The sequence below is a fragment of the Panthera onca genome, chromosome A2, assembly GCF_046562875.1.
Source record: "Panthera onca isolate mPanOnc1 chromosome A2, mPanOnc1 haplotype 2, whole genome shotgun sequence".
In the NCBI taxonomy this organism is placed as follows: Eukaryota; Metazoa; Chordata; class Mammalia; order Carnivora; family Felidae; genus Panthera; species Panthera onca.
The window spans coordinates 146,092,657-146,119,706 of record NC_138340.1 but is presented as its reverse complement, the minus strand read 5'-3'; the positions used below and the strand labels follow the sequence as shown (position 1 = coordinate 146,119,706).

The 27,050-nt window shown below is 48.1% G+C and overlaps 1 protein-coding gene across 1 annotated transcript; it reads right to left on the bottom strand.

Annotated features, from left to right (window-relative positions):
- Positions 1 to 3,854: 3,854 nt before the first annotated feature.
- CPA4 (carboxypeptidase A4) lies at positions 3,855 to 25,577 on the bottom strand. Its single transcript, XM_078439493.2, has 11 exons — positions 24,495 to 25,577; positions 19,830 to 19,911; positions 19,279 to 19,413; positions 18,070 to 18,168; positions 15,175 to 15,276; positions 13,757 to 13,861; positions 12,905 to 13,015; positions 11,415 to 11,505; positions 9,999 to 10,198; positions 8,939 to 9,023; positions 3,855 to 4,419 (listed from the first exon to the last, which is right to left on the bottom strand). The coding sequence occupies exons 1-11, from the start codon at positions 24,560 to 24,562 to the stop codon at positions 4,232 to 4,234; spliced, it is 1,266 nt and encodes a 421-aa protein (XP_078295619.1). The 5' UTR covers positions 24,563 to 25,577; the 3' UTR covers positions 3,855 to 4,231.
- Between the last annotated feature and the right edge of the window lie 1,473 nt (positions 25,578 to 27,050).

Below are 27,050 nucleotides of genomic sequence, written 5' to 3'. Positions count from 1 at the left end.
TTTGATGAGGTATGAAAGCCTTTCAAAGTTCAGTGTGTTTCAGAAATTTAAGTTGTGTCCATGAATGCTTAATGGCTCAAGCCTTCTCTTTTTCGATGGGGTCTTCACTTAGAGAACAGAAAATATTATTTGCCAGAGGCAAGAAACATACTGCTCTTGAGATTTTTCCACCTGCAAAATGTGGATAATAACATCTAGCCCACATGTTTCATACGGCTTGGGGAGTACAAAAAGAATACAAAGAAAAGAGTGAAGAATAATTCTATAACACAAGCCCAAATACCATCTTCTCGAACTTTCCCAATCTACAGGCCCCACCACTACACATCTCTCTCCTCACAGCAGCCCGTCTTCTTTTATTTATGGCAGCTCTCAGTAACCGAATTAAAATTTTTCATTTGTTTTCGGGAGTACTTTCTGTCTCTCCAGCTACAATGAAACTCCATGCAAGAAGGGATTTTGTCTCCTTGTTTGCCAGTGCATTGCCAGCATCTAAAACTGTCCCTGGCACACACTAGACATTCAAAAAATGCATATTGATGCATTGTGACACAAACATTTCTTTGTTGAAATCTGTATCTTTACAAACATTTTTAAAACCGGACTTCAGGTCCACAGAAATAGATTAATCATAATCCTTGGCTAATGGCATGTTCCTCATTGATACATGTGTGGCCCTCTTTTATGATTTATTTCGCTGTTGAATTAGTTTGGTTTTTTTTTTTTAAATCGGGTAAAAAATACCTGAAAAAAAGACAGAACCTACAACACAAGCTAAGGCCCTGCATTTAACCCTAAGGTTCCTACCCCTAACTCATCCTCCTGCCCCTCCCCATCTAAGGTAATCATCATTCAGAACCCAGGCTCTTCATTTCCTGTTGTCTTATGTCTATGCCCCTGGAAATGGAGCTTGAGATGGGAATCCTGTTTAGGTGACTTATTGAGGGAGTTCTCAGGGGAAGGGGAGTTTGGGAAGCAGGACAGGGCAGAGTAAAAAGGCTAAGCAAGGATGTGGAATCAGGTGGAAATGGTATTCAGAGCTCTGGAGCACACACTGCCCCACGGTATGACCCTACGTTGAGGCAGAAGATGAGGTGTTTGTGCCCCAGAGTCAGTCAATCATTGGCTGACATTTGGGGAGGTGATACAGAAAAAGCAAGTGCATGGCTTCCTGGGTGAGTCAGCCCCCAGCTGGCTAGCGGCAATTCTCCAGAGAGGAATGGAGCTGCTGGCAGAAAACACTCATGGCAGCTGGGAATCCGTGCACTTGAACAGGAACAGAGGTCTGAGCATGTCTCCTATCTTTCTTCCCTTTTTATACAGTTCTGTCAAATTTTACATGTCTTCCTGAAAAGGAATTATTATTTGTATTTTGTTCCATTATTTGGAACTTTCTAGAAAGGAAGTCATACTAAATTTTGTTTTGACTGTTGTAGAGTATTCCAGTATGTGAAAATGCCACACCTTATTCGCCCATTCTCCCCCTGGTGGGCTTTTGAGTTGTTTTTAGGTTTTTGCTATTATGAACAGGGTTGCTGTGAACATTCTCATATATGTCTCCTGTTGTATATGTGCAAGAATTCCTTGGGTTTATGCCTGGGGTGAAACAGCTAGACCATGAAGTGTGAACTTTTGAAGATAACGCCGAACTATTTTCCAAAGTGGTTTTATGAATTCACATGCCCACCAATAATATATGAGATCCTATCATCCACCCCCTCTCCAACGTGTTGATTGTTATAAGTTGAACGAGTATAGAATGGCATCTCATTGTGGTCTTGACTTCTATGTCCTCAATCAGTAACCATCTCTTCATATGTTTTTTTTTTTAAGTTTATTTATTCATTTTGAGAGAGAGAGAAAGAGAGTGAGTGGAGTAGGGGAAGAAAGAGAGGGAGAGAGAGAATCCCAAGGAGGCTCCACAGAGCCTGATGCAGGGCTGAATCCCATGAACCAGGAGATCACGACCTGAGCCGAAATCAAGAGTCAGACGCTCAACCGAGTGAGCCACCTAGGTGCCCCTCTTCATATGTTTATCAGATATACCTGCTTCCTCTTCTGTGAAACGCTTGCTCATAGCTTTTGTCCATTTTTCTACTGGTTATTTGTGCTTTTCTTATTGATCTGTCGGGATTCCTCATATGTCTTTTGTTGTATGTATTATGAATATAGTGAATACCTTCTAGTTTATAACTTCACTTCTCACTTTCTTTATGGTGTCTTCTAAGGAACGGAGGCTCTTAGTTTTATTACAGTCACAGGTACTCCTTTTATGGCTTTTCCTGTGTTGTGTAAGAAATCTTTCCCTCAAGGAATCCAAAGGACAATCTCAGTCTTGGGGGTGAGAAGGTCTATAAATAGAGCCAGGTTATAGGCGAGTCACAGAGGCAAGCACTGTCATGCCCACTGGGGCATTGTCTAGTCCAAGGCAGCCCTGACTAGCCAGCACAAGCGACCAGCTGGCTGGCTGGCAGGTGTCTTCTGGTTATAGAATTGGATATATCATGCTATTAGAACTGGATACCATTAAAAATTCTAATCATAGACTGTAATTAACTTTCCTTGCTCTGACGCCCCGCTCACTAAACAACCTTCTGATTATAATTTGGCTTCCCATGTATCTTGCCTACAGGGAGAGAATGTACTGTTCAGACCGACGTGAGGATTCAATCCACTAAACAGTTACATGCCATGATGTAAATTAATAAATTCGTATTCTGATTTTATCATCTGCCTCATCTGAGCTCTGTGGGCGTGAGTCAGCATCCCCAAGTCTAATCAACACGGATACTGAGAATATCAAGCTTCTGAGCTGAAAAACTAAGAACGAGACCCAGGACCAGAGCAAAATCACCAAGGTAACACTGCCCTGGAGGCCCCTGGGCCTGATGGACAAGGCCTTCCTACATGTCACGCGATACAGACGGGGATTAAAATTGACATTTGACATTTGAAAGAGCTGCATATTCAAAACCATGGCGTGGTTCCATTCAGGTGAAGGCGAAGAATAGGAGGTGATCATGAGACTCATACTGAATATTTATTGGCCAAGAGCACACACCAGATGCCGCACAAATCCTAGGCAGAAGGATAAGATTTACGGACACGTTTGAAAAAAAGGGGGGGAAAAAGGACAGATGGTACGTGCTGAGGAGGAACGGAACAAGAGAAGCCTGACTGATGAATCCTTGCACCATCTTGACGCCCATGGCCCGGGATGCAAAACAGAAGAAGTTGACTTTAAGACCAAAAGAAACACAAGGTGCACCAGAGCACAAACAGGAATGTGCCGGGGTGGTGAGATTATCCAGGCCAGAGGAGTGATTGAGGACCTGTAGGGCGAGGGCAAGATCTTTGAAGTAAGTTCAAAAGGCAAAGTAGAGGTGAGCCCATTAGGACAGATGGGGGTAATTCAGCCATCCGGCTATTAGCTCACCCCTTCATTAAGGGTTCCTGGGTGAGCGGAACCTACACTGACACAGATCCCCTTCTGCGATCCCAGTTCCACCGCCTAACAAAGGGAAGACCGTGATCGGGACTGTTGTATCTGGGAATTTGGGGCCCAGTGAGGAGGAGTGATCCACTACTTTGTATCAGACCGAAACCAAACAAAAACCCAACAAAAGAAAACAAAAGAGGAAGACCTCCACGGATAGCCCTACAAGATTTATTTTTCAAAGACAAATATATTCAAGAAGGAGTGAGATAAATGAAAGGAAGCTCCGTGTCATCTCAGAGACTGATCTCAAAGACGGGCCATGGTCTCTCCCATGATGCCTCTCTTGGGGCCCCAGCAGAGCAAGGTCACCAGCTAGGGGTGCTCTTGGGGCCTACAGAGCAAGGTCACCAGCTAGGCTAGATTGGATAAGGCTAGAGAACCACGTTCAATGTCTTTTTGTTCCAAAAATGAGGTAGAGGCATGCCACCCAGTAAGGAGTGACCCTACGTGTGGCCTACCCAGACAATCACATGAACGGAAGGGCCTACGAAGGGCCCAGTGAAACAGCAGGACCAAAACACAGCAGGGTAGCAGCAGCGCCTCTCTAAGGTCCACCACCAGAACATACGAGCTTCAAGGATGAGGGCCGGAGAGGGGCTGCCCTGCGTGCCCCACAAAGCCAGAGGGCTCTGACTCACACGTGAAAGAACAAGCTCCCTTTAGTAGTGCTTTAGCGGGCAGGCAGACGCGGGGATAAATGACGGAAGACAGGGTCAGGGTGGGGCTCTTCGTCTAGTAGAGGTTGTCCCGCACATGCTCCATGATGGTCTTCAGCCCCAACCAGGTCTCCTCGGCAGTGGGGATGATCTGGTTGGCTGGCAGGAGGAAGCCATAGTGGCCGGTATCTCTCAACTCAAACGTGAACGCATACTTGATGCCATTATCGTATGCCCAGTCAACGCTGCTCCCACTAGCTGGGTCTGTAAGTCAGAAAAGAAAACACTTTGAAGCCCAGCTTCTTTCAGGGTTAGAAGGGAAGGAGCCAGGGGTTCAGCCTGCCCGTGATTCCTTAGGGCCCTAGAGTCCTTTCTGTAGGTCATCAGGCCTACGACCCATGAACACTGGCCTGATGAGCATCTTCAACAGTCTCAAGCCAAGAGATTTTTAAACCCTTAGGCCCACCTTGTCACTAACTCACTGTGGAGACTCCTTCAGGTCACTCAGAACCAGTCTGCACAGAGTATGATAGGCAGCCCCCGAGACAGCCCCAGTGATCCTGGTCTCCTGGTCTTCACATCCTTGCACGGTGCACTCCGACAGTGAGTAGGGCTGACCTGGCCTGGGTAACTGACAGGCGGCTACAGAAATGATGGTGTGTGACCTTCAAGGCTAGACCAGAAACACTGTGGCTTCCACCGTGCTCTCTTGGATCATTCGCTCTGGGGAAAGCCAAGTAGGACAGTCAGAAAGCGTCCTACGGTGACGAGGTCTATGTAGCAAAGAACTGAGGCGTCCTGCTGATACTCAGCACGCTTGGGAAGCACCTGAGTGAGCCACTTTAGAAGCAGACCTATCCGGCTCCGTCGAGCCTTTAAATGACTCTAGCCTTGGAACTAGACTAGCAACCTCAGGAGAGGCCCTGAGCCAGAGTCACGCAGCTAAGCCATTCCTGAATTCCTAACCCAGGGAGACAGCGGAAGAAAATAAATGTTTATATTATTTTCAGCTGCTAAGTTTTAGGATAACTCTTTACATAGCAAGAGATAAGGGATACACGGAGAGAAAGAAGCATGCCCTTGAGGCTGTCCCTTTGCCAAAAGGCTGGGGAAAGGAAAGAGGCCTACCTTCCTGCTACTTCCCAGCCAAACTCTACTAGAGCAGAAACTGGCTAAAAGTGCAAAGTGTGGGTGACACTGAATCGCCAAATAATGACGTCCACAGCAACTATCATTTCTTGAACATCCACCACGAGCCCGTCATTATATTGGAAAGTTTACGTGTATGACCTCATTAATCTTTAAAAACCCCAGTGAGGGGCGCCTGGGTGGCTCAGTCGGCTGGGCGTCCGACTTGGGCGGACTCAGGTCATGATCTCGCGGTCCGTGAGTTCGAGCCCCGCGTCCGGCTCTGTGCTGACAGCTCAGAGCCTGGAGCCTGTTTTAGATTCTGTGTCTCCCTCTCTCTCTGACCTTCCCCCATTCATGCTCTGTCTCTCTCTCTCTGTCTCAAAAATGAATAAGCGTTAAAAAAAAATTTTTTTTTAAATAAAAAATAAAAACCCCAGTGAGGTGGGTAACACTGTCCTTATTTTTCAGATGAGGAAATCCAGGCTCAGAGTGGGTAATTTACCTAAGGAAATACAGACGGAAAATGGCAGGATTGGAATTGAAACCCGGGTCCCTCTGCTGATAAAAGCCCGTGCTTTCTTCAACCTCCTCCCAGTCCATTGAGTAGAGTACACGTCTGTTAAATGAAGACATGGGTTCCTTTTGTTTTCCCACAATTCCTGAGGGTTGTTTCCCATGATAGCATTTGTGATTTTTCTAGAGATGCTGCTTCTACTGCGATGACACGCCCCCTGAGGTTACGGAACAGACCCTCCTATAGTCTCCGAAATCCTTGTGCGGTTACCACGTCCTTCTCTACCCTGGGAAAAGGCTGAATAAAAAACAGATGATGGCACCAGAAATTTCTAGAGGTTATTTATATGGCAAACTCAAGTATTTCAGAATACCTTTTGAATTCAGGAAGGAGCCAAGAAGATCTCTGCTGAGCAAAGTGATCAAGTGCACGTACTTCACTTTATTTGGGTCTCTGCTCAGAATCTACCCACTCTTTTAACACGAGTGGGAACACACTACTAATATGCTATTAAAGACACACGTAAAAAAAAAAAAAAAAAAAAAAAGACACACGTAGGGGCACCTGGGTGGCTCAGTCGGTTACACGTCTGACTCTTGATTTTGGCTCAGGTCGTGATCTCACAGTTCATGGGATCGGGCCCCGAGCTGGGCTCGGTGCTGACCATGCAGAGCCTGCTTGGGATTCTCTCTCTCCCTCTCTCTCTTTGCCTCTCCCCCACTCATTCTCTCTCTCTCTCTCAAAATAAACAAATAAACACTAAAAAAACCCCACTGTCTTTTTAAATTAACATTGGAAAATTATTCCCTATCAGCACATATAAATGCACCTCATTCATTTGTGGGGGGGGGCACACTGTCTCACCGTGTGAATGCTTTTATTCAGTACTGTACTGACGGACATTTAGGTGTTCACCAGTCTTCCGTGACTATAAACGATGCTGTCATGAACATCCTTCATCCTCACGAGTCAGATGAGCCCAGAGAACTTGTGTCCAAGCCCTGAGTAGACCAGAATCAGTGAATGGAAGGGGCGAGGGTTGCTAGAGGCAGGTGGCCTGAAGCCGCACAGTCTGACCAGAAGAAGGGGACATGAAAACTCTTTAACGCAAACACAAGAATTAAAGAAGCAAAATGGGCTGGGGCTGTCCAGCACAGGGATTGAAAACGCGGTATGGCACAGAAAGCCTTCAGGACATAACCAATGATGCTCAGAAGGCCACTCCATCATGAAAAAAAGGAGCTTAAATCTCTTGTCCATGCTCTGTTTAAGAAGGCAAGAAAGCAGGGCACCTGGGTGGCTCAGTCGGTCAAGGGTCCGACTTTGGCTCGGGTCATGATCTCACAGTAGTTCGGGCCCTACATCGGGCTCGCTGCTGTGTGCACAGAGCCTGCTTTGGATCCTTTGTCTCCCTCTCTCTTGGCCCCGCCCCCGCTTACATTTGCACACTCTCGCTCTCTCTCAAAAATAGGAAAAAGAAAAAGAAGGCAAGAAAGTATGAAATTCACTTGACAACTGTTTTCAGCTAAAATGGTTAACCTAAGAAAAGGTCCAGCACTTGAAGGGACGAATGTCAACTATTCGTGTAGCACATGCAATAATAACCCATAGAATTGGGGTGTTATTACACAAAAATTGATTACATTTTGGAAAGCCAAGGGGGCAGACAAAGCCTTTAAAGAATACAGAAGATGCACTCTGGAAAGACTTAGGAAATATTATGTCTCCTGGACGACACTCAGAAGAGCCTTCTTCCTCTCGCTCTGGAGGAGTCCGACGAGTATCTCTTGATTTTGGCACAGCTTAAGCTGGAAAGAATGCGTTTGATGTGGGACGACAAGGCCATCTTTTAAACTGGAGTTTGACCCCAAAGCCCCGACTGTGGTGACCCACAAAGCTCTTTTGAGAAGGCCTCGTCAAAGGACTCCTACCAAGTCTCTCTAGCTCTCTGTAGTCCCGAACTCTGTCCTCACTAATTAAGCAGAGAATGGAGACTCTCCTGACGTGCTTCTCCTCTGAGGGGGCCCCATTTAACAACACTAATAACAATAAACCATGAATAATTAATGGACGGTTGCTGCAATTAGCCACACAATGACAACATCAGGCTAATTGCTTTATACAGCACGGTGGCGGTGGCGGTGGCCATGATGGCAGCGGTGTATGAAAGGCAGACAAGAGGGCTGAGGTCAGAGTCCAGAGGGCCCAGCAGGGCGGATGGAGCATCCTCCCAGAAGGGGAAGGCGAAAGGGACAAGCTAGCCGAGGATGAAGCAGTTGGATGGCACGGTCATGGGATGGAAGAGGACAGAAGTATCAGCAAGTTTGCAGGGGCTCTGAGGGTGGACCAACTGTCGGAAAGTTACCTACAGAGGAGGCACTGGGCGGGGGGGAAAGAAGGGCACCATCTTAAAAGGTGCCAGAATTGTGCTCCTCGTGTTTGTATTTTTACTTCCCCTTGATAGCTAGACTCGTAGAGAACGAGAATATTCTTCAATTTGACCTTTAAAGATCAGGCTCACAGAATAAGGGAACCGGAAGGTTCTCAGCAGGAACAGAGTGAAATGCTCAGATGAGACACTTCAGTGAGAAACCAGAACAAAGGTTGAAGCTGTAGGTAATGAGCCTCAAGACCACCTTCAGGTTTGGAGTCTCGGTAGAGGTTTTTTGGGGGGGCGGGCGGTTCGGCTTGATGTTAACCATTGCACAGAAGATCCCAGATCCCAGCATGCTGTGCTCCAACACGTGCTCACTACTGACGGGAAGGTGAGCGAACCCCCCTCCCCACCCTCAGTACCACCACCTCGGTCTGCCGATCCAAAGGTGGCTTTCCTTTGAATTTTCCTTTGAAAATCCTACGTCAGGATCTTTCCTGGAATGTGAGGAACGCAGTCCAGCAGGACTCACCTCACTGTGGGCGTGTGATAAATGGCCCAGCAGTGGTGACGGTACCGATGAGGACGACACCTGCAGCACGGACGATCACACAGGCTTGACACAAATCTGGTCTACCGCTAACAACTAACAATCCGGCTACAGTGCGGTAAAGCCTAACTTGCAGCTCTTCTCCCGCTTCCTTCTTCTCAAGTTTCCTCTCAAAGCATTTTCTAAATAACCGATGCACACAGCGAGTACTTACAGACAGTGGTGCACGTAGGACCCACTTGGTACGTCGTGCCCGACAGGGAAGCCAGAGCTTTGGCCGCACGCCTTGCCACCTTGTCCTAGAAGGGGGAATCGGCAGAGTGAGAAAGAATGGATCCCACAGCCTGACATCCCCCAGCTGTTCTGCACTGCAATGGTATGGAAGATTCTCGGCCCCTCCCCTGGGTTTCCCTTCTGGTCTCCTTCCTTCCCATCCAACCAGAGCCAAAGCCTGATACACAGAGATGTGGAGGGCTGCTCACCAGCCCATTGGGAATCTAGTAAATACACCACCATCTTCACCCCTCCCGAGGGACGGGAATGTCGTGGTCGTGAACATGTGAGAAGGCCAAGTTACGTCCCAGAGGAAACCTTCTAAGAGTTGGGCGTTCCCGGAGTGGAAGTGAGACGGGGCCACCGTATGTGGATGTGCCCTATGCAGAATGCCTGTCTGAGACCAGAATCTAGTCCACACCTAGCATGAGGCCTGCATCTGCCGGGAGGCTTATAGGCCAGCTATGGCCCTGGGCAGGGGGGCGCTCTCGAACCGACCAGCACAGTGGGAGAAGCGCGCAGTCGCCCTGCAGGTGCAGCCCTGCTTGAGCCAGTCCACCCTGAGTGCCTGTTCACATCCTGGGGCGAGTCACTGTATGTGACACGGAGCACCCCTAGGCTGTAGCCTGCACCCTACTTAAGTTATACCTTGACCAGAATGAGGAGCACCTCCCCCTGACCCTCCACAGTGCCACCCACAGTTCTTGGCAAGCAGTGGGTCCGTAACACATTTTGGTCAGAAAAATAATTGAGAAGGAAAGGACAGGTGCAGGGTACAGTCCTTGAAACTCACAGCAAACACAGAAATAATGAGAACGGACTTCTACCTGCCCCCAGGAGGTCTGATGGCACATTCCAAAGGGCAGAGAGAGAAGACCCGGCCCGATGAAATAAGCCCAAGCTCCCGGACTTTCCCTATAAGCTGGAGAACAACCACTGTGGCAGCACCCCAGGGTCGAGCAGGCCCAGGGCTTCTACGGAGAAGGTAGCCCATCACTCACCAGCTCATCAGCATCTGGGGCCTTCTTCACTGTGTATCCATACGGATACATCAGCAGCTGTGAGTAGCTGTGCAAGTCGATGAAGCATTTGAAATTCCCATGTTCTTGGATGAAATCTACCACCGATTTCACCTCCACTTCCGAATTGGCATGGGGTCCGTGGTATATTTCAGAGCAAGGGTTGTCACTGGCTCCCTCTCCTGTGGAGGGTGGGGAGGTGGCCCAAGCAGAAAGATTAACCCGTAGGCAAGAAAACAGAAATGCAGGACACTCAACCCAGAAGAAGGGCGGAAGGCGTTGGCAGTGGACAGGTCAATGCTAGAACCCCCCGCAAGAGACTAGTCAGTCCACACTCTGCGTACATGGCAGGGAGGGCGCAGAAGTGGGAAGTTAGGGTACTGCATCTGCCTCCAGAGGAGGAAAACTGGGAGGAATCCTTTAAACGGATAGAGTTGACCTTGTATTGTATCGCTCAACAGTTGTCATAAATAATTAATATCATACCTGACAATGGGTTGTAATTAACAAGTATTCGAGATAATTAATATGAAGACCAATTAATAACGAAAATGACTCCATTTATTCTGGTGTCAACTCATTCTCTTGGTTCAGATCTTAATGGCCAAGGGCTGCCAAAAATAATCTATTGTTGTGGCCAAAGTCTCGTATTTGACAGGCATTTAGAAATACTGCCTTCTGTACTCCACAACAGAGCTCCCTGAGGTATTTGGCATGAGTGTAAAACCACCCCAGTTGTGGGAAGATCTGACTTCACTTTGATGCCCTCAGTTCCCACATTTCTATCAGCTCCTTTCCCACAGACACATTATTGTCCCCGCCAACGGTGTGTGTGGCAGGCAAGCTGCCCTCTTGCGAGTTACCACCAGGAACCCGTCCATCTATCCAGCCACCCGCCCAAGAGAAGCGGGGTGACCAGGGTATAAGGCATGGATCTGTATATCCAAGACTACAACAGTTTCTCAAACATTAGTGTTCTTTTCTTTTTTTTTTTTTTTAATTTATTGGGGGGGGGGGGCAGGAGGAGGGGCAGAGAGAAGGAGATGCAGAATCTGAAGCAGGCTCCAGGCTCTGAGCGGCCAGCGCAGAGCCCGACGCGGGGCTCGAACTCACGAACCGTGAGATCATGACCTGAGCTGAAATCAAGAGTCTGACACTTAACCAACTGAGCCACCCAAGTGCCCCAAATGTTAGTGTTCTTTTAGGAGAACAAGAATTGCAGAGTTGCTCCTTTTCAGAATTATCCAAAACAAGAAACACAAAAACCCAAGACATAGTGTAAGGGACTGGCCCAAGTCTCTCAGTGAAGCAGGAATGGAGCCAGCCTAGAAACTGGCTCCCTCGCCGCCACCTGGGAGCCCTGTGGTCCAGGCTTTGAAAACCATGTCCCCAACCTACCTGCAAAACTAGCATTCCAATTTCTGTTTGGATCAGTACCAACGCAACGGCTTCTAGGATATATGGACCGTGTCTTCCTCCATAATCGGTTCTGAAAAGTCCATCAAGAAAGGAACACACATCCAGAGACGGGTCAGGGCACAGGAGAGGCGAAGGTTTTCTCTGGGGTCTATGATGGAGACGGGCACCACCGAGGGGACAAGCTGCTTGTGGCTCTGCCTGGAGTTTCACCGGGGCTCCGGTCCTCAGTGACTGAGCCGTCTCCGCTCATCTCCCAGGAAGGAAAGGCTTAGCCCTTCTGGCTCAGAGAGAAGGACTCCCCCAAAGTGTCCTGATAAGAACCTTATTGGGGCGCCTGGGTGGCTCAGTCGGTTGAGCGTCCGACTTCGGCTCAGGTCATGATCTCACGGATCGTGAGTTCAAGCCCCGCGTCAGGATCTGTACTGACAGCTCAGAGCCTGGAGCCTGCTTCCGATTGTGTCTCCCTCTCTCTCTCTGCCCCTCGCATTCTGTCTCTGTCTCTCTCAAAAATAAACATTAAAAAAAAATTAAAAAAAAAAAAAAGGACCTTATAATGCAAGAACCAGCCTGATACCACCTGAACCCACCGGATAACTCTCGGTTTCAGCAAAAGTAGGACAAACAGACATCATATACCCAAATGATCGCTGGCGCGAGTGACAGGAAGTGCACAGCAACTATTTTATTCTTGCCTAAAAAACCAACCTGAATCCAGTCAAACTTCAAGATCTGACTGCCAGTGAATAGGAAATATGGGGGATCCGGAAACAAATGACACACAACAAAGAAGCCATCAGCCAAATTCGGAACGTGAGACATTCTGCAGGACAATTTACTCGATTTCTCCAACAAATGAATGACATTTTAGAAGATGCGTGTGGGGCGGGGGTGGATAACTGCTGTAGATTTAAAAAGCCTGCAGAGCGAGAACAACCAAATACAAGCGCAGGCCTTATGTGGGTACTGATTTCATTAAATTGAGTCAAAAGACATTTTAAAGATAATTGGGGGAATTAGATGATATGAAAGAACTTCCATTCATTTTTTAAAAGGTGACAGTGGTGTATTGTTTGGGTTTTTGTTTTGTTTTGTTTTGTTTTGTTTTAATTATCATCGACTAGAGATGCATACTAAAGGAGTTCGGGGTAAAATAACCTGATGTCTGGGATTTGCTTTTAAAGAAAAGGGGGGAAAGGTGTGGGAGGGAAAGAAATGAAAAGAAGATTGGTAAAGTGTTGATAATTATTCAAGAGCCATGACAGGGAGTTCATTAGACTCTTCTCTCTAACAAAAATATTCCCTGGTGACTCTCGGCTCAGAGAGAGACTGAAAAACGAGAGCCCAAGAGAGCTCCTAACATGCACACGTGTGCGAGTTTTCTCCACGTTCATACAGCTATGCAGGCGGCAAAGCAAGGGATTCAACCAATTCTCCTTAACTCCAAGCCCGGCCCGCTCAGTATTACTCACTTGACTTTGTGTGTACACATATCCATCAGGATTGGCCACAGGCAACAAGAAAATATCCATTTTCTCCAAGATGGAGGTGATGGTTGGGTCCTTCCCGTAATCAGATGCAATCTGAGCAGAGACGAGAAGCTCGTCAGCGATGCCAGGGCAGGCTGGGGTGCTAGGTCTAAGCCGGTGTATCTTCCCCAGATGCCCCTCTGCAGCCTCCCTGCCGCCCTCATAGACACGGCCCCGTGCAAAGCTCTTGGAGCACTTCGAAACCTGGGGGCACATGGCTCAATGAGGACGTCAACATTTGCAAGGAGTCCAGGGCTGCCTGGTTTATTCATTCCTTCCAGGGGGTGGGAAGAGGGGAGGGAAGAGCCACATATCATGATAGTTTGGGGGGAATCTGGGCCCCCACGCTAAAGCTTCGGGAAAATAAATCCTCCACGCGCAGCACCCTTCCTCTCCCTAGCGCTGCCTTAAAGCAGACCCTCCGGAGGGACACGGAGACAACATGAGGTCCTCGAGGGTCTGGAGGGCTAGGATGGGACTGAAGGCAAAGCTCGTCTGAGTTTCACTGCTGAGGAGACTCTGCTCCCTTTCTGCGGGGCTGACTGCGGGTCAGTGTTTCGGGGCCACCTCTGCAGCTCATTAGCTTGCTCGTTGCCATGAATGCACTTTGTCATTTAACCGCAGTGCCCTGACCAAGGGGCTCTGACCTCTTGCTTCTCTGATCCGAAAAGGCCCCCAGCCTACTGTGTCTATGCAGAGTGCCTTCCCACCTCGTCCCCCAGGCCCAGCCTCATGGGATGCTGCGGGGGCACCCCTGGCCCACCGGAATTCTCAGCTAATACCAGGCGACATGACCTTCCTCGCAGTCCAGATCGCTGTGGCCACCGAGATCCACTCCCGGGAATGGATGCCTGCGTTCAGCCAAACGGCCGGCCGCCGCCCGCCTTCTGCAGTGCCGAACTGTGGAAGGAGAAAGAGGCCAGAAAATGACCCTCCTGCCCACGTCTCCACTCACCTCTCCTCTCCCCAGCTCACCCCTATTCATTTAATCCATTTAAGATAATTCAGAGACCAAATGTTCCTGAGGGCACCATCTATTTATCAGGCTTCTCCGTGACCAGGGAGCTTAATTGGTTGGCTGTCAGGGCCCAGCCGAAGCTCCGGGCAGCTTGAGCTGCCCCCGGGTTGGAAGCAAATGGGAAAGGGAAACAATTGCTATTGTGAATTATAATGCCAGTGTGATTAGAGATAATATTATGTCTCTTGAAAGACCTCAAATGGTATCCCGACAGAGAGAGACACAAAAGTGCATGAACCAGCCTGTTCTCGTTGATGCAATAAATGAATTCGATTTTAAAAGGAGGAAGAGAGAGGTTCACTATAGCTCTTTGTAAATGGCATGAAATGAATTCTGGCTCCCGCCTTTTAGTGTGGGGCTGGGCCGCCTTGGGTCAGAGTGTGGTGCTAATGAAGCCAGAGTCTGCATCAGATTGGCAAATAATCTAAATTTATGGGGATTATTTTAGGGCAGGCAGTTCAGTGGCAAATCTCCTCCGGCTGGTAATTCAAGCACCGCTATGAGCCAGGGTTCCTCACGGCTTATACAAAGCTAAGGATTTGACAAATGCTTAGCACCATCAGTTGCTCCGTGGTTCCTATCTCCAAATTCCTTTTATTCATTTGGCTGGATTATTTATGTAATTTATGTCCCTGCCATAAATTCCCTACCTCTTTTGCCAATATAGACCTGAATCTGTTAGAAATATCTAGAAATTAGGCTTTGTGCAGCCAAGGAGCATAGGCTGGGCTTAAAATTACATCAACCCTAAAATTAGCTTCCTAGATTGCTTTTCCAATAAGTACCCCTAAAAGCAGAAGAGAATTTGTAGAACTATCCCCATTTGTCTTACTTTACAGAGGTAGGAATGAGGGCAAAAGACTGTGGCCCATCTGAGAGCTTTCTGGAATACTAATCGAACCCACCCCACACGCACCCCCACTACCCCTCACCCCCACTCCCTTTGATCCTGCCTTTCAGTCAAAGCTTGCAATGGGATGGATTCCTTCTAAGTTCTAACTCGTTCCACATTAGGCAAAAGCAGAGGACTCTCTGTCAGACCAAACCTGAACCCCAGTAGATGTCTCCCCACGCCCCTGAAGTCAAGGAGATCCTAAGACGCTGTCTCCTTCAGAGGCCTGAGGGCTGGGTCCTAGACACAAGGGACCAGGTGCCTGAGTCCAAGTCTGGCCCCTTGAAGAGCCTGGGGTCTCACCTTCAGTACATACATGGACCGGTTTTCAAATGAATGCCCAATCTTCACTCTGCTCGCCAGATCAGGAAAATCTCCAGCAATGCTATCCATCTCATGATAAATCTGAAGCACGAAAAAGTGAACTCAGGGGCGTTTAAAAATTTTGTTCAGCTCTGGGTAGGTATCTGCGAATTTCATCTTACCGATCTCAGTGATTTCTACCAGCCCTGTGATCGTGGGATTGGCAACATTATTGCCCTGGAATACTTATTCTTGAAGAACTGCCTAAAGAGTCCTTTTCAACAATATTCTAGAAAATAACACATTTTATTTGTCCATAAAATTATAGGCCACTAACCTAGAGAGAGACTTGTGCAGATACTTCTCCAACAGTGTGGTGCCTTGCGCCATATACTAGACTGGATAAATCAGCAATTGCCCCATTTAGCCAAGGTTCTTGAAAAACGATCCTCTCTAAGCTTTTTGATCACTTTCTCCACGAGGTTTTTTTTTAAAAATTACCATACGCCCTATGTGCGTGTGTGTGTGCGCGCGTGTGTGTGTATTTGTTTTATAATGTGCATATGTTATGTATTCTATGTGCATACCATATATTATGTATGTTATATCACTGGAATAATGCACCACAAAAATATACTACGTACACTATAAAACAACCCAAAGAAACAAAAACATTAATAATTGCATTAATAGTAGATATACACATATATAGAACATCAATAGAAGTTGTAAGGTTTCTTCCTCCATCCCAGTGAGGCGTCTTCCTTACCCCCTGTAGTGCAAGCACCCCACTTTGGAGATTCCTCTATCGGCCTTAAGAGAACAAGTGAAGCACTGTAAATCATAGTTACAAATGCTTCCATTTGTTTTCAATTTTTTTTGATTTGATTTCAATAGAGTTCATCCATCTTAGTTGCTCAAACCTCTTGAGGGTCAAAAGAAGGAAATAAATAAGTTTATATTTAGACCTTAAAATTGGAAGAGGGAGCTTTACAGAGGAGAAAAACGTGCAGTCAATATAAAATAAAATCAAGCTTCAATGGTTTATCAGAGCTGCAGTCAATATGGCAGACTGAGCAGAGAAGCAAGAGACCACGCCCCCCCCCCCCCCCACATGCATAACAGCAAGCCAGGCAAACTATAATAAGAATAACCCACAGCCAAGTTTAAAACTCAAGAAAGTAGACACCGCAGGGGCAAGAAATGAAAAGGGAACAATTAGCCATCTGGGTGCAAGGTAGAAAACGCAACACGGGGACCAAACACCTGCCATGGGCACTGCGGGTTTGCGGCAAACCAGGAATAGCAACATAGAGCACAGGACCCGGCGTGGGCAAGGGGCTGGAACTTGACAGCTGGGAACCAGCCCTTCCAGCCACGAAAAGGGCCCGGAAACTCTACCTACTGACCCCAGAAAGTGAAGCCAAAGCCGGAGGCCCGCACCGAGCCAGGACAGGCAAGAGAGTCACCCAGGTAAAGTTACAACGCCAAGCTATATCCGGAGGGAGGGGTCCAATTCACACTGCCGGCATGAGGGGAAACTCGGCCGAGCAACTGACAGAAATAACAGCAAACATGAGATTCCCACCAGAGACGTAAGAAGGCCTAAGTGGCTACGGGATGAGAGCTCTTCAAAGCTGTTTTTAGAAAGAACTGCATGTGACGGAGCCAAGAGGGAGATAGCACACCAATGCTCAGCGGGGGGCCTCACGGGAGGGGGGGGGGGGGACACCTAGAGCCAGAGGGCAAAAGCAAGTGCTTGAGAGAGTGAGGATCCCATGGCAGGCAGGCGAGGGGACGGAGTTCCTGGGGTCTTGGGTGACATTTGCAACCGGTTAAGCTCAGCTAGGGAGTGGCCCACGTTAACGAAGCTAACGTCATGGGTTTGATCCCTGGGTGAGCCCTGAGCTCTGCTTTTGTCCATGGCCCGGGACTGAACTCCTAACTTTATCCAGCTGTTCTGCAGATGCGTGTCATTGGTCACAAGAGGGATCAAGGGCCAGTGCGGTTGGAAGTATACACAATAAACAAAGCTACTGACAATCAGGGGAAAGAAGTGAAAACAGTTGGTCAACCTTGGAAATCACCCCTCATCTAGAAGAAAAACGACTCAAAGTATATGCCTCATGCAAAGCGTGCCAGGAACACCGTCTTTGGATAAAAAGAACAACATGTACGCAGGTACAGGAAGGAGAGTAACAATTTCGTTTTGAGGTGTTGTTCTGAGCTAGAAGAGAGCTTCCAGACTAATGCAGAAGACATCGAGGGTCATAACAAAACTCTGCTATATGTGATGCGGTCCCCTTCTCTAGCCCCTCTTGATTCCTTGAGTTCTAATAGCATATTAAATTTTTCTGCTCCAAGTGTTTTATTGTACGGGTTGGCTTACCTTGAAAGTCAGTCATCTATATAAAGTGGTTTTTAACTAAACACAGCACCAAAACACATTAGGGAACAAATATACGTTGTAAGTAATCATGATAAATGAGTGGAAATATTTGGTTAACCTTGGAAATAACCACTTGTCTACTTGCCTGGAATAAGTAACATTTTAATCTGGGTGAGTAAAATACAGGGATTATGGTGGGGTATAAGAAGGTTGAATTACAAGGACGGAAATGATTGTAATTATTCCATGGTTTTCTTTAAGGGGTTGCCTTAGAAAAGAAGGATACATGTGGGAGAAAATGTTCAGTTGTGTTTCACTGTGCTCTTAGGTGCTGGTGGGAGATAAATGACCCAAGAATTACGAAGAAATTGAAGCGTTCACATTGTAGCCCCTTAGTAAAAGGGTGTTGTGCTAAGGACTAACACCTACCTCCTGGAAGTAAGAAAACGGGTCACAAAACCCAGGGTTCTGACGACCTTTCTCTTAACCTGCTCTGAGACACTTACCGCTTCCAGGGAATGGTAGGCCCCATAGTTGAAGTTATTACCGCTTCGCTCTTGCCCTTCATTGTGTTGCATTTCTTCATCTTCATGATCTAAAAGGGCCTGAAAAAAGACACGGCAATGTCGTGAAGTGACCCACTGGACATGGAGGTTCGTGTTGTTTCTGCCATGTCTTGGCACGAGCTGGCCAAGATGGCGGCACCCTCGTCACACAAATGCCAGGGTGTAAAAGGGGGTCAGATTTTTTTCTCCGTATCTATAAAAGCTTACTTCTTGGCACCCGATGTACATCACCCCATTCGAAACCCACTTACTCCCCAAAAGCAACATATGTGCTATTTGGTTATTCTACGCTGTGAATTCTCTAGGCATCAGCCCGCATCTGGTATCCAGTGCCTCTGAAATACACAGCTTGGGAAACCATTCAGAAACAAAGAAATTCTTATAACCACTCATACTTTGAAGGCTCCTGGCAGATGTCTGTGACATGTGAGGATGATTAATAAGCTCACAGCTGCTCACGCCATCAGGAAACTCCCGGGCCAAATCACCAATTAGTCCGTAACCCACCTCGGTGAAGGAGAGAACATGAGCCAGGCACTGTCCTGCTGCTCAGATACAGGTCGTGAGGCTGGTGTCTGGATGGGTGGTGATGTCCCCTCTGCTGAGAACTGTTGGTGACATTCCCTCTTTCTCAAAGGGCGCTTTTCATGACTGGTCTCCGACACACACACCCCCCCCCCCCCCCCCCGCATACACACGCACACTCTTTTCTTCCCTCCTGACTTCAAATACGAAAAGGGACGGAGGTATAGTACTTGCGGGGCACCTACGACAGACCGGGCACTGCTGGGCATTTTACATGCGCTTAATCACTTAATTTTCTCAACAAATTGTGGGAAGTAGGTCCTCCCTGGTGTCATTTTACTGAGGAAGAAGTGGAGGCTCGAGACATTAATAGCATGTCCAAAGTCACACAGCTGGTAGTTAGCAAAATCAGGATTTGGATCCAGATCTGCCCAGTTCCCTAACCGACATAATGCTCTTTTCTACTACGTGTTCCACTAACAAGTCACTGCACTTGACCTCCCTAGGCCTCAATGAGCTCATCTATAGAATGGAGAAGGATAAGACCAGGATTTGCACGCGTCTCGGATCCACTCTGGATGCTTTGGCCTATGCAAGACCAGTTAGGGACCTTGCTCTACCCACCTGCAGATCTCCGATGGTCACTGAGTACTCTAAGCCCTGGGACTTCAGGAAGGATTTGACTGGCTGCAGGCTGACAGATGGGACCAGGACATCCACAAGACGACTGAAGGTGGAAGGAGCTTTCCAAACATCGAGCTGAAGAGAACAGAAATAAAACCAGGTTAAAGGACAGTTCAGGTAAAAGGCACAATGAGCTCATTCTTCTGGAACAACTGCCAAAAGCCAGGGTGATCCCTGAGGAGCTGGGCTCCGCCCAAGGGCAAACGCTGCCCTTTTCGCGGCGGTGTCTGGTCAGGCCTACGCAGAAGGCAATACCTGGCAAAGTCCAAGAAGTAAAAAGTCGATGGCAGACAGAAAGATGGAGCCCACTGCTGAGGCCTCCCATCTCCCAGGACAGCAGCGCTGTGACCTACAGCCCTCTTAGGCGTGCGGAGGCACTTGACTGATACAGGACTACGCACAGAAACTCTTCAGGAGCAACCTCGCCAGCGGTGCTAATCGTCTCTCACCAAAGTCAGAGATACCCAAGAGGACTAAGAAGAACCAGGTACCTTAAAGTTGTCTGAGTTCACTAGCTGACTTAGTTTGCTGATCTCGTCTCCATTTCTGACGTTAATCCTAAAAACTTGGTCCCTGGAGGGGGAGGGAAAAAAAAAAAAGCAAGAGATAATGGTCAGCTTTCAGCTGGCAGATAAACCCCAAGCCTACTCTCCCAGACATAACTGGGCCGAATGAGAGGAAACGGTCTAGTCTTTGGTTATAACGTATAGCCATTAAAAATAAGACTACGTGGCAAATGTGAAAAAGGGCTTATAGTATAACTTGAAGGGAAATATTAAGCGAAAGAGCAGGACACAAAATTGTATGTATGCCATGATTACAAGTATGGAAAAAGCAGATGCATTGGAAGAAAAACAGACAACGGAAATATAGCAAATGCTGACAGTGCTTATGTCCGGGTCGTGGGATTATGGATGACTTACTTTTTTTCCCCTTGTATCTGTTTTCTGTAATGTGGTCATATTACTTTATAATGAAAAACATATATATTTTGCAGAAAGGAATGTTCCTGAGTTACACGCAAAGCTAACTCAAGACATAAAGAAGCACTTCTTCACTGTCAGGGGCTAGGACTGAAACTCTGGCTAAAGGTCCGTGCTGGAAAGAGCTGGAAAAGAGAACAGACCTTCTGTCCTCGGAGGGTTATTAGCTATTTGCTGGGTGGTCTCTCAATCCTGTCCAGCTCCAGAACTCTATACAAATACGAATTACAATACGGGCTAGGGTGCTGGGGCTGACTTGGGATTCAGTCCTCCCGAGGGGGCCCTGAGAAGGCCCAGAAGGGAGCCGGCCAGTCCCGAGCCCCCCTTTGTCGTCTGTCCTGAACTCGCTTCGTGTACACCATTTAGCTTCCGCAGCAGCGGCAGGGGCAGAGGCCCCCCGAAGTCCTGTGTGTGGGCGGGAGAAGGCCGAGCCTGAAAAGCTGCCTTTGTGCCCTCAGCCGGCTCAGGGAGCCAGGGGAGCCATTAGCCCGTTGCTAGGTGACGGCCCGAATGAATCCGCACTCAACGCTGTCACATGCGTCATCCCTTTACACGAATGAATGCGGGAAGAGCTGCTGGAGAGGGCTGTGGGCTGAAGGACCTGTTGACAGAGAAAATGGTTCTGTCACAGGGAGCTAAATGTGCAGCCTCACGTGGCAGATCCGCATCTTCTGATCAGAAAACCGGCTCGATCCAGATGGGGCTCTCAGGGCCTAACTTTGTTCTGGGAGGTTCTGGAGAATCTCCAGGGGGTCGTCTAGTCCAGCCCCGAGGAGGCAAGGGTTGCTTCCGCTGCGGGGGGGAGGTCTGGTGGAAATGCCAATGCCAAGGGCTCACTTTCTCCCAAGGCGTCCAGTCTCCACAGGGTCCTTGGAGGTGGGCAGCTGAGCCCATCCCCCCGGAGCTGTTGAGGCCACACTGGAGAAGCCACTGGCTGGGCTGGGGCGGTGGGGGGGGGGGTCTCAGCCTGAGCCCAACAGGCTTGCCAGGAGTTGAACTGCAGCCCTAGGAAGGTGGGGAGTCAGACTACCATTTCCCGGACGCAGGCAAGCAGCCTCGCAAAAAAGGAACAGGTTGAAAACAGAAGGGGAATCCTTACTCCTGGCTAAGTCCCGGGCCCCATCTGCCGAACTTATGCTCTGTCGCAACCCACCCCCAGCACTCCAGAAACGAGGAGTCTTTAAAATGAGTGTTCTAGAGAGCACCTGTGCACTGACATCTCGATTGGCAAAATGAGGCATCTTGTAAAACACAACGCTGACTAGAACAATCATAAAAAAGGAGTGGAGGGAGGAGGAATGGGAATAGAAAAAGAAAAAAAAGGAACCAAGAGCAAGGAGCTCTCGACAGTATGAACGGCACGCTACACGTGCACCCCGAACGTGTGTTTTACTTTCCCAGGGTGCTAAGTTCACAACAGCACGTCCACACTCCTGGGCATAGTCCACACAGCAGCGGAACACAGTGAATCGAACTGGCCCTGACCGTGAACGCAGCCAAGCTACCGGGGATAAAGACAAAACTGTGGGGTGCAGGGAGGCAGAGTCGAAGGGCTGGTGCGGACTGGGGCCCTTCCCCATCTGTCTCTCCTCCCCCTCTCCCTCCTACACTCTCTCAGCGCCAGCCTCACCGAAATCCCAAATTCACCGCGTACTTTGCCCTTCCGTGCCTTTGCACATGCTGTTCCCTCTACCTGGTTGCTAGCCCTTTTCCTTATCTTCCTGGCAATCTCACACCCAGGCTCCAAGAACCAATGTCATCAGCCATGAGGTTCTCCCCAACCCGGAGGCAACGTGAGGGATGGTCTTCAGATGGCCCTAAAAAGTGGGGGGGGGGGGGGGGGTTGAGGGGATCTAACATCATTCTCATGAGCGTAAGCCCGCCAGTGCCTACAAGCAGAGAGAACATAAGTAGGTGCCGGGTGAAAGGCAGCCATTTTCTTGCCCTCATTGTCCTTGTCTCTGTTTGCAAAATGCTCCTTCCCGGTCCTGGGAGTGTGGGTGGCCGAATCCAACCTATCTCTGCCATCTGGAAATCCAGTCAAAGACCTCAAACTCTTCCTGGAAATGCAAGATTGGTCCGGGACAGGGGATATATTGGGATTTGCAAGTTGCCTCGTCTACCCCTGCTGCTCCCCACAGGTGATCTCCGCGCTCTTGCTAACTCTGGTCCTCTTCCACACCTCGGGCTGTCCAGCTGCCACCAGCGCGATGGCTGGTGACCTCCTCTCACTCACCCTCACACTCATCCCATGTTCTGGACGCCCTAGTGCCAAGCTTCTATCCTTCCCCCATTTCCATGAGGGCAAAGCCAAGAGGCCCGGCCCTTGTGCCTTTCTCGCCCAGATCGCCGGCCGGGCTTTGCAGCCACCCCAAGACATCATTTCATACTTCCTGTTCTCTGCCTGCCCTGCACCTCTAGGCATCCTGGCCGCCGTCCATCCTTCAGATGGCCGAAGACCAGGCCACGAGACCCCAGCAGAGTGAGACACACTGGGGAAGTAGGGAGTCAGGTGAAAGAAACACAAGCTAGGGGGTGACGGGGGCAGGGGGAGAGCAACCATTATCTTCATCTCCATCACTACTGCCCCCCAACCCCCAGCCAAGCTGGGTTCTGGCTTCCTACCACATGAATGCCCAGAAAGGCCTTGCTAGAAACGTTCACTGAGCCAAGTGTCTGGGACATGTCTATGGACCCTAGGAAGGATTCCACCACCACCCTTACTGGGTTCCCTACTATAGGATGAGAACAGATTGGGGGGGTGAGGATGACAGCAGCAGTTAAAAACAGCTGTAATTAGCTCAGGCACGCAGCCCTTTCGGTGCAAGTCCCTGTGGCGGGCGATCGAGTGCCGGGCCCTGCCGTCTCAACTCAGGGGTCCGTCCAGTGCGCTGTAAGCGAAGTCTGTATCCGGAGAAATAAAGATTGTTCCAGCCACGTGAATAGCTGCAGTGAGAGCCTGACGGCTCTCTGCGTCAGCCCACATGGCAGCGAGCATAGTTATTACACACCTACTGCTGAGCTGCCTGCGGAAAAATCTCCTTCTCTGGCCACCTGCTATGCCCAACCCCTCTGAGCTCTTTGACAGTAGACACCGGGGGTGAAAAGAAATCATCACCATAAAAATTACTCAATCTCGTATAAGTAATTACGTCAATAAGCATCCCCAAAGTCCCTCCAGCCAGATAGTATATTAGAGAGTAAACTAACACATATAGACATATCTGTGAGATACAGGATTCTGTCCGGAGACTAACTTGGGTGATAGCAAAAGGGTATGGGTTTTGCCTCCAGAGTTGCAGCTCCCCTGCTTACCAGCTAAGTGGCCTTGGGCAGGTTCCTTAACCTTTCTAAGGCTGAGTTTTTTCATGTTTAAATTAAGGAAAATAACACCCCTGCCTGGCAGAGTTGCTGCGTGATCCAAAAGATAATGCACATGAAAGCTCTTTGCAAATGGCAAAGCATTATGCGGTAATGAGTTACTAGAATTCAATCTTCTAGCGGGGGACCAAGGCACCCCTTCATCTCACCTACCTCCCAAATGTCCTCTCCACTGCAAAGCGCAAAGCATTCTGCAAACACACCGCACGCACACACACACACACACACACACACACACACACGCAGTGTACAAGTGTATCCTTCTGTGTCAATTTTCACAGCTGTGGCTAGGCAAGACCTATGCAATCGCCACGTCCCAGGCACTGATGAGAAAACACCAGCTCTACAAAGCCTTCACCATTAACAAAGAGGTGAAAGCAAAAAGCCTAATAAGACCCAAGTTTTCCCCCTAAGCATGGCAGAAATTAGAAACACTTTCTGGTAATTCTCAGTAATTCATAATATAGAAGAAAGTAGGAAAGGCCTGGAACTGACCTTAAAAATAAGAACTAGGAAGTAAGAGAACTGATGGGAGATTAGGGAGCTGGGGAGGGACTGTGGCGCCCACCTAGTCCTGATTTCACAGATAAATTGAGCCTGAGAGAGAAGGAACTTGTCCCAGAAGGACTGGGACAGAAGCTCATGTCTTCTTTCCCAATGCCACTCCACCTGAGATACAATCAGCCATTCATTTTCAAGTCCATTTGGCTCCTATATCTCTGAACTAGCCAAATAATAATAATAATAATAATAATAATAATAATAGTAATAGTAAGTCCAAAAGGAACTTACCCAAAAAACTTTTCTCGGCCACAGAAGCTGAGCCCAATAAGGGCCCCAAGGAACAGTATCCACTTCATGTCCCAAGGGTGTCAGTCATAGAGTGACTGAGTCAAGCTGTATTTATAAAGAGTCTGAAGCAGACTCATGTCCTCAAAAATGCTAATGCGATTCCCAATCACCCTTGCAACTGTGATGGTAGGTCAGACGGGCACCTACCAATGCCTCTTCCATTCCTTTCGAGTGATAAAGGCCAACCCTCTTGATTTACAAGGTCAGGAACTTGCTCCTCAGGCTGGAAAAGCCTGTGCCAAGGGTGCCACGTTGCTCATCACTTGGTATTTAAATAGTGTTTTTTGAATAAACAGGGAAGTCCCACAGTGCTGGAAAGAATTTACGGTGATAGGAGAGGCCAAACTGTAAACCTGAAATGAAGTTACCTCTAGAATAAGAAAGAAAGTGAAGACTATCAAAGAAACCCCAAGCCAACTTCAAGACCACACACTCCATAAGCCCTGTCAGAGAATTTCACCAGAACAGGTCATAACGATGAGAGTTTGTGACCTCTGTTATGAATCTGACATCTAATTCTTACGACTCCACTAAAAAAGTAGAAATACAGGAGGTAAATGGGATAGGAAGAAGTGTTAGTCTGGATAAAATCTCAGTTTTCCTTGGGGTCTGAGTAAAGGTAAGGCTTAACGGTATTATTAATAATAAGACTCTGTTACATTCGCTATACTCTCAGTCTAGTGTCCTTTCTGCCAAATCATAGCAGAACATATGAAAGGCACTCGTGATCTCCACAACTTCTTCAGGGACTCTGAGGCCTTCGAGTCTGTCCTGGGAGCTCCAAATCCTCAAATTTGGAGCCCCACACCCAAAGGCTCCCCCCATCCCACTGTCCCTATGCCCTACATCATTCGTTCTGCTCTTGCCCAAGGGGAGTGGACACAACCAAAGATCACGGTTGGGAGTGTTAAAGAAAAATTGTTCTGACCCTTGTTGAAACTGTAAGGAAGACTTTATTCAAGATTATTCCAATAGGGCTCATGCATCAGAAGAGAGCAATTGTGTTCAACTCCTAGGACAGTAAAGACAGTGGGGGGGGGGGGCAGTCAGTAGATGGAAAACTGCTGAGGGAAGACATCAGGGCTAGGGGGCTTCTTGTTTAACTGGACTAACAGGGTTCTTGCCGCAGGCAGACCAAGGACTTAGTCATCAAAGGCGGAGGATGAGGCACTCAATCAGATATCAAGGACTGGGGGATGACTTCACAGGATCCTTTGCTAAGACTGACTTAGACAGGGCCCACGGACAAGGCCCAGTCAAAAAGAGGGCTCAGAGAAGCCTAAGTAAGTTTGGGCCAAGGAGTCTTTGTCAGGAATTATGGAGCTAGAGGCTTTATTAGGACTCTTGTCCTGTCAGCAGTGAAACTGAACTCCCACACCCACCCTGGTCCATAACGAAGGCTGGTCTCCGACACAGATTTCAGCTCCGAAATTAGTAAAAAGAAGAGCTGAGAGCTGAATCGGCAAGAAATGTGAACTAAAGAATCAAGTACCCAGAATTCCAGGCAAGCTGAAATTCACTTCCCACCCTTTCTCCCAGAGAAAACCATCAACATGAAGAAAATCTCAATCCCTAATGGAAGTGAATGTCTAAAAAGAACATATAGAGAATCTGAGAGCCCAGGCTTGATGGGGCAACCAGGAAGAAGGAGTGTCACTTGTTTGAGTCCCCACTTGCTTTTATAATGCAGCACACTAGAAATTGAAAAAAGCAAAAGGCACACAGCACCTAGGATAATGCTTGGCACAATGCAGTTGTTTAATTAGTGTTTGTTGAATAAATGAACTCGAAAGTCCCTTGCTAGCTCTAAACACTACTCTGTTAAGGTGAAGCAGCTGACACATGCCACAACACGGTTGAACCTTGAGGACATTATGCTAGGTAAAATAAGTCAATCACAAAAGGACAAATCCTATATGATTTCATTTATAGGAGGTACCTGGAATAGGCAAATTCAAAGAGACTGAAACTCGAACGGACGTTACGAGGGGCTGGGGGGAGGGAGAATGGGGAGTTATTGCTTAATGGGTATAGAATTTCGGTTTGGGATAATGAAAAATCTCTGGAGATGGGCAGTGGTTAACGATTGCACAACCTTATGAATGTACTTAATGCCAGTGAATTGCATACTTAAAAATGGTGAAAATGGGGGCGACTGGGTGGCTCAGTTAAGCATCCGACTCTTGATTTCAGCCCAGGTCATGATCTCGCAGTTTGTGGGATAGAGCCCCTTGTTGGGCTCCACACTGTCAGCACAGAGCCTGCTTGGGATTCTCTCTCTCTCTCCCTCTCTCTCTCTCTGCCCCTCCCCTGCTCATTCTCTCTCTCTCTCTCTCTCTCACTCTCTCTGTCAAAAGAAATAAACCTGTAAAAAATCGGTGAAAATGATCAATTTTATGATCTGTATATTTTGCAATTAAAAAAAATTTTTAAAGGATGTTGGAAGCTTTTTACTCAAGACGGATTTTTTTTTTAAGATGAAGGGGTAACCTAAGT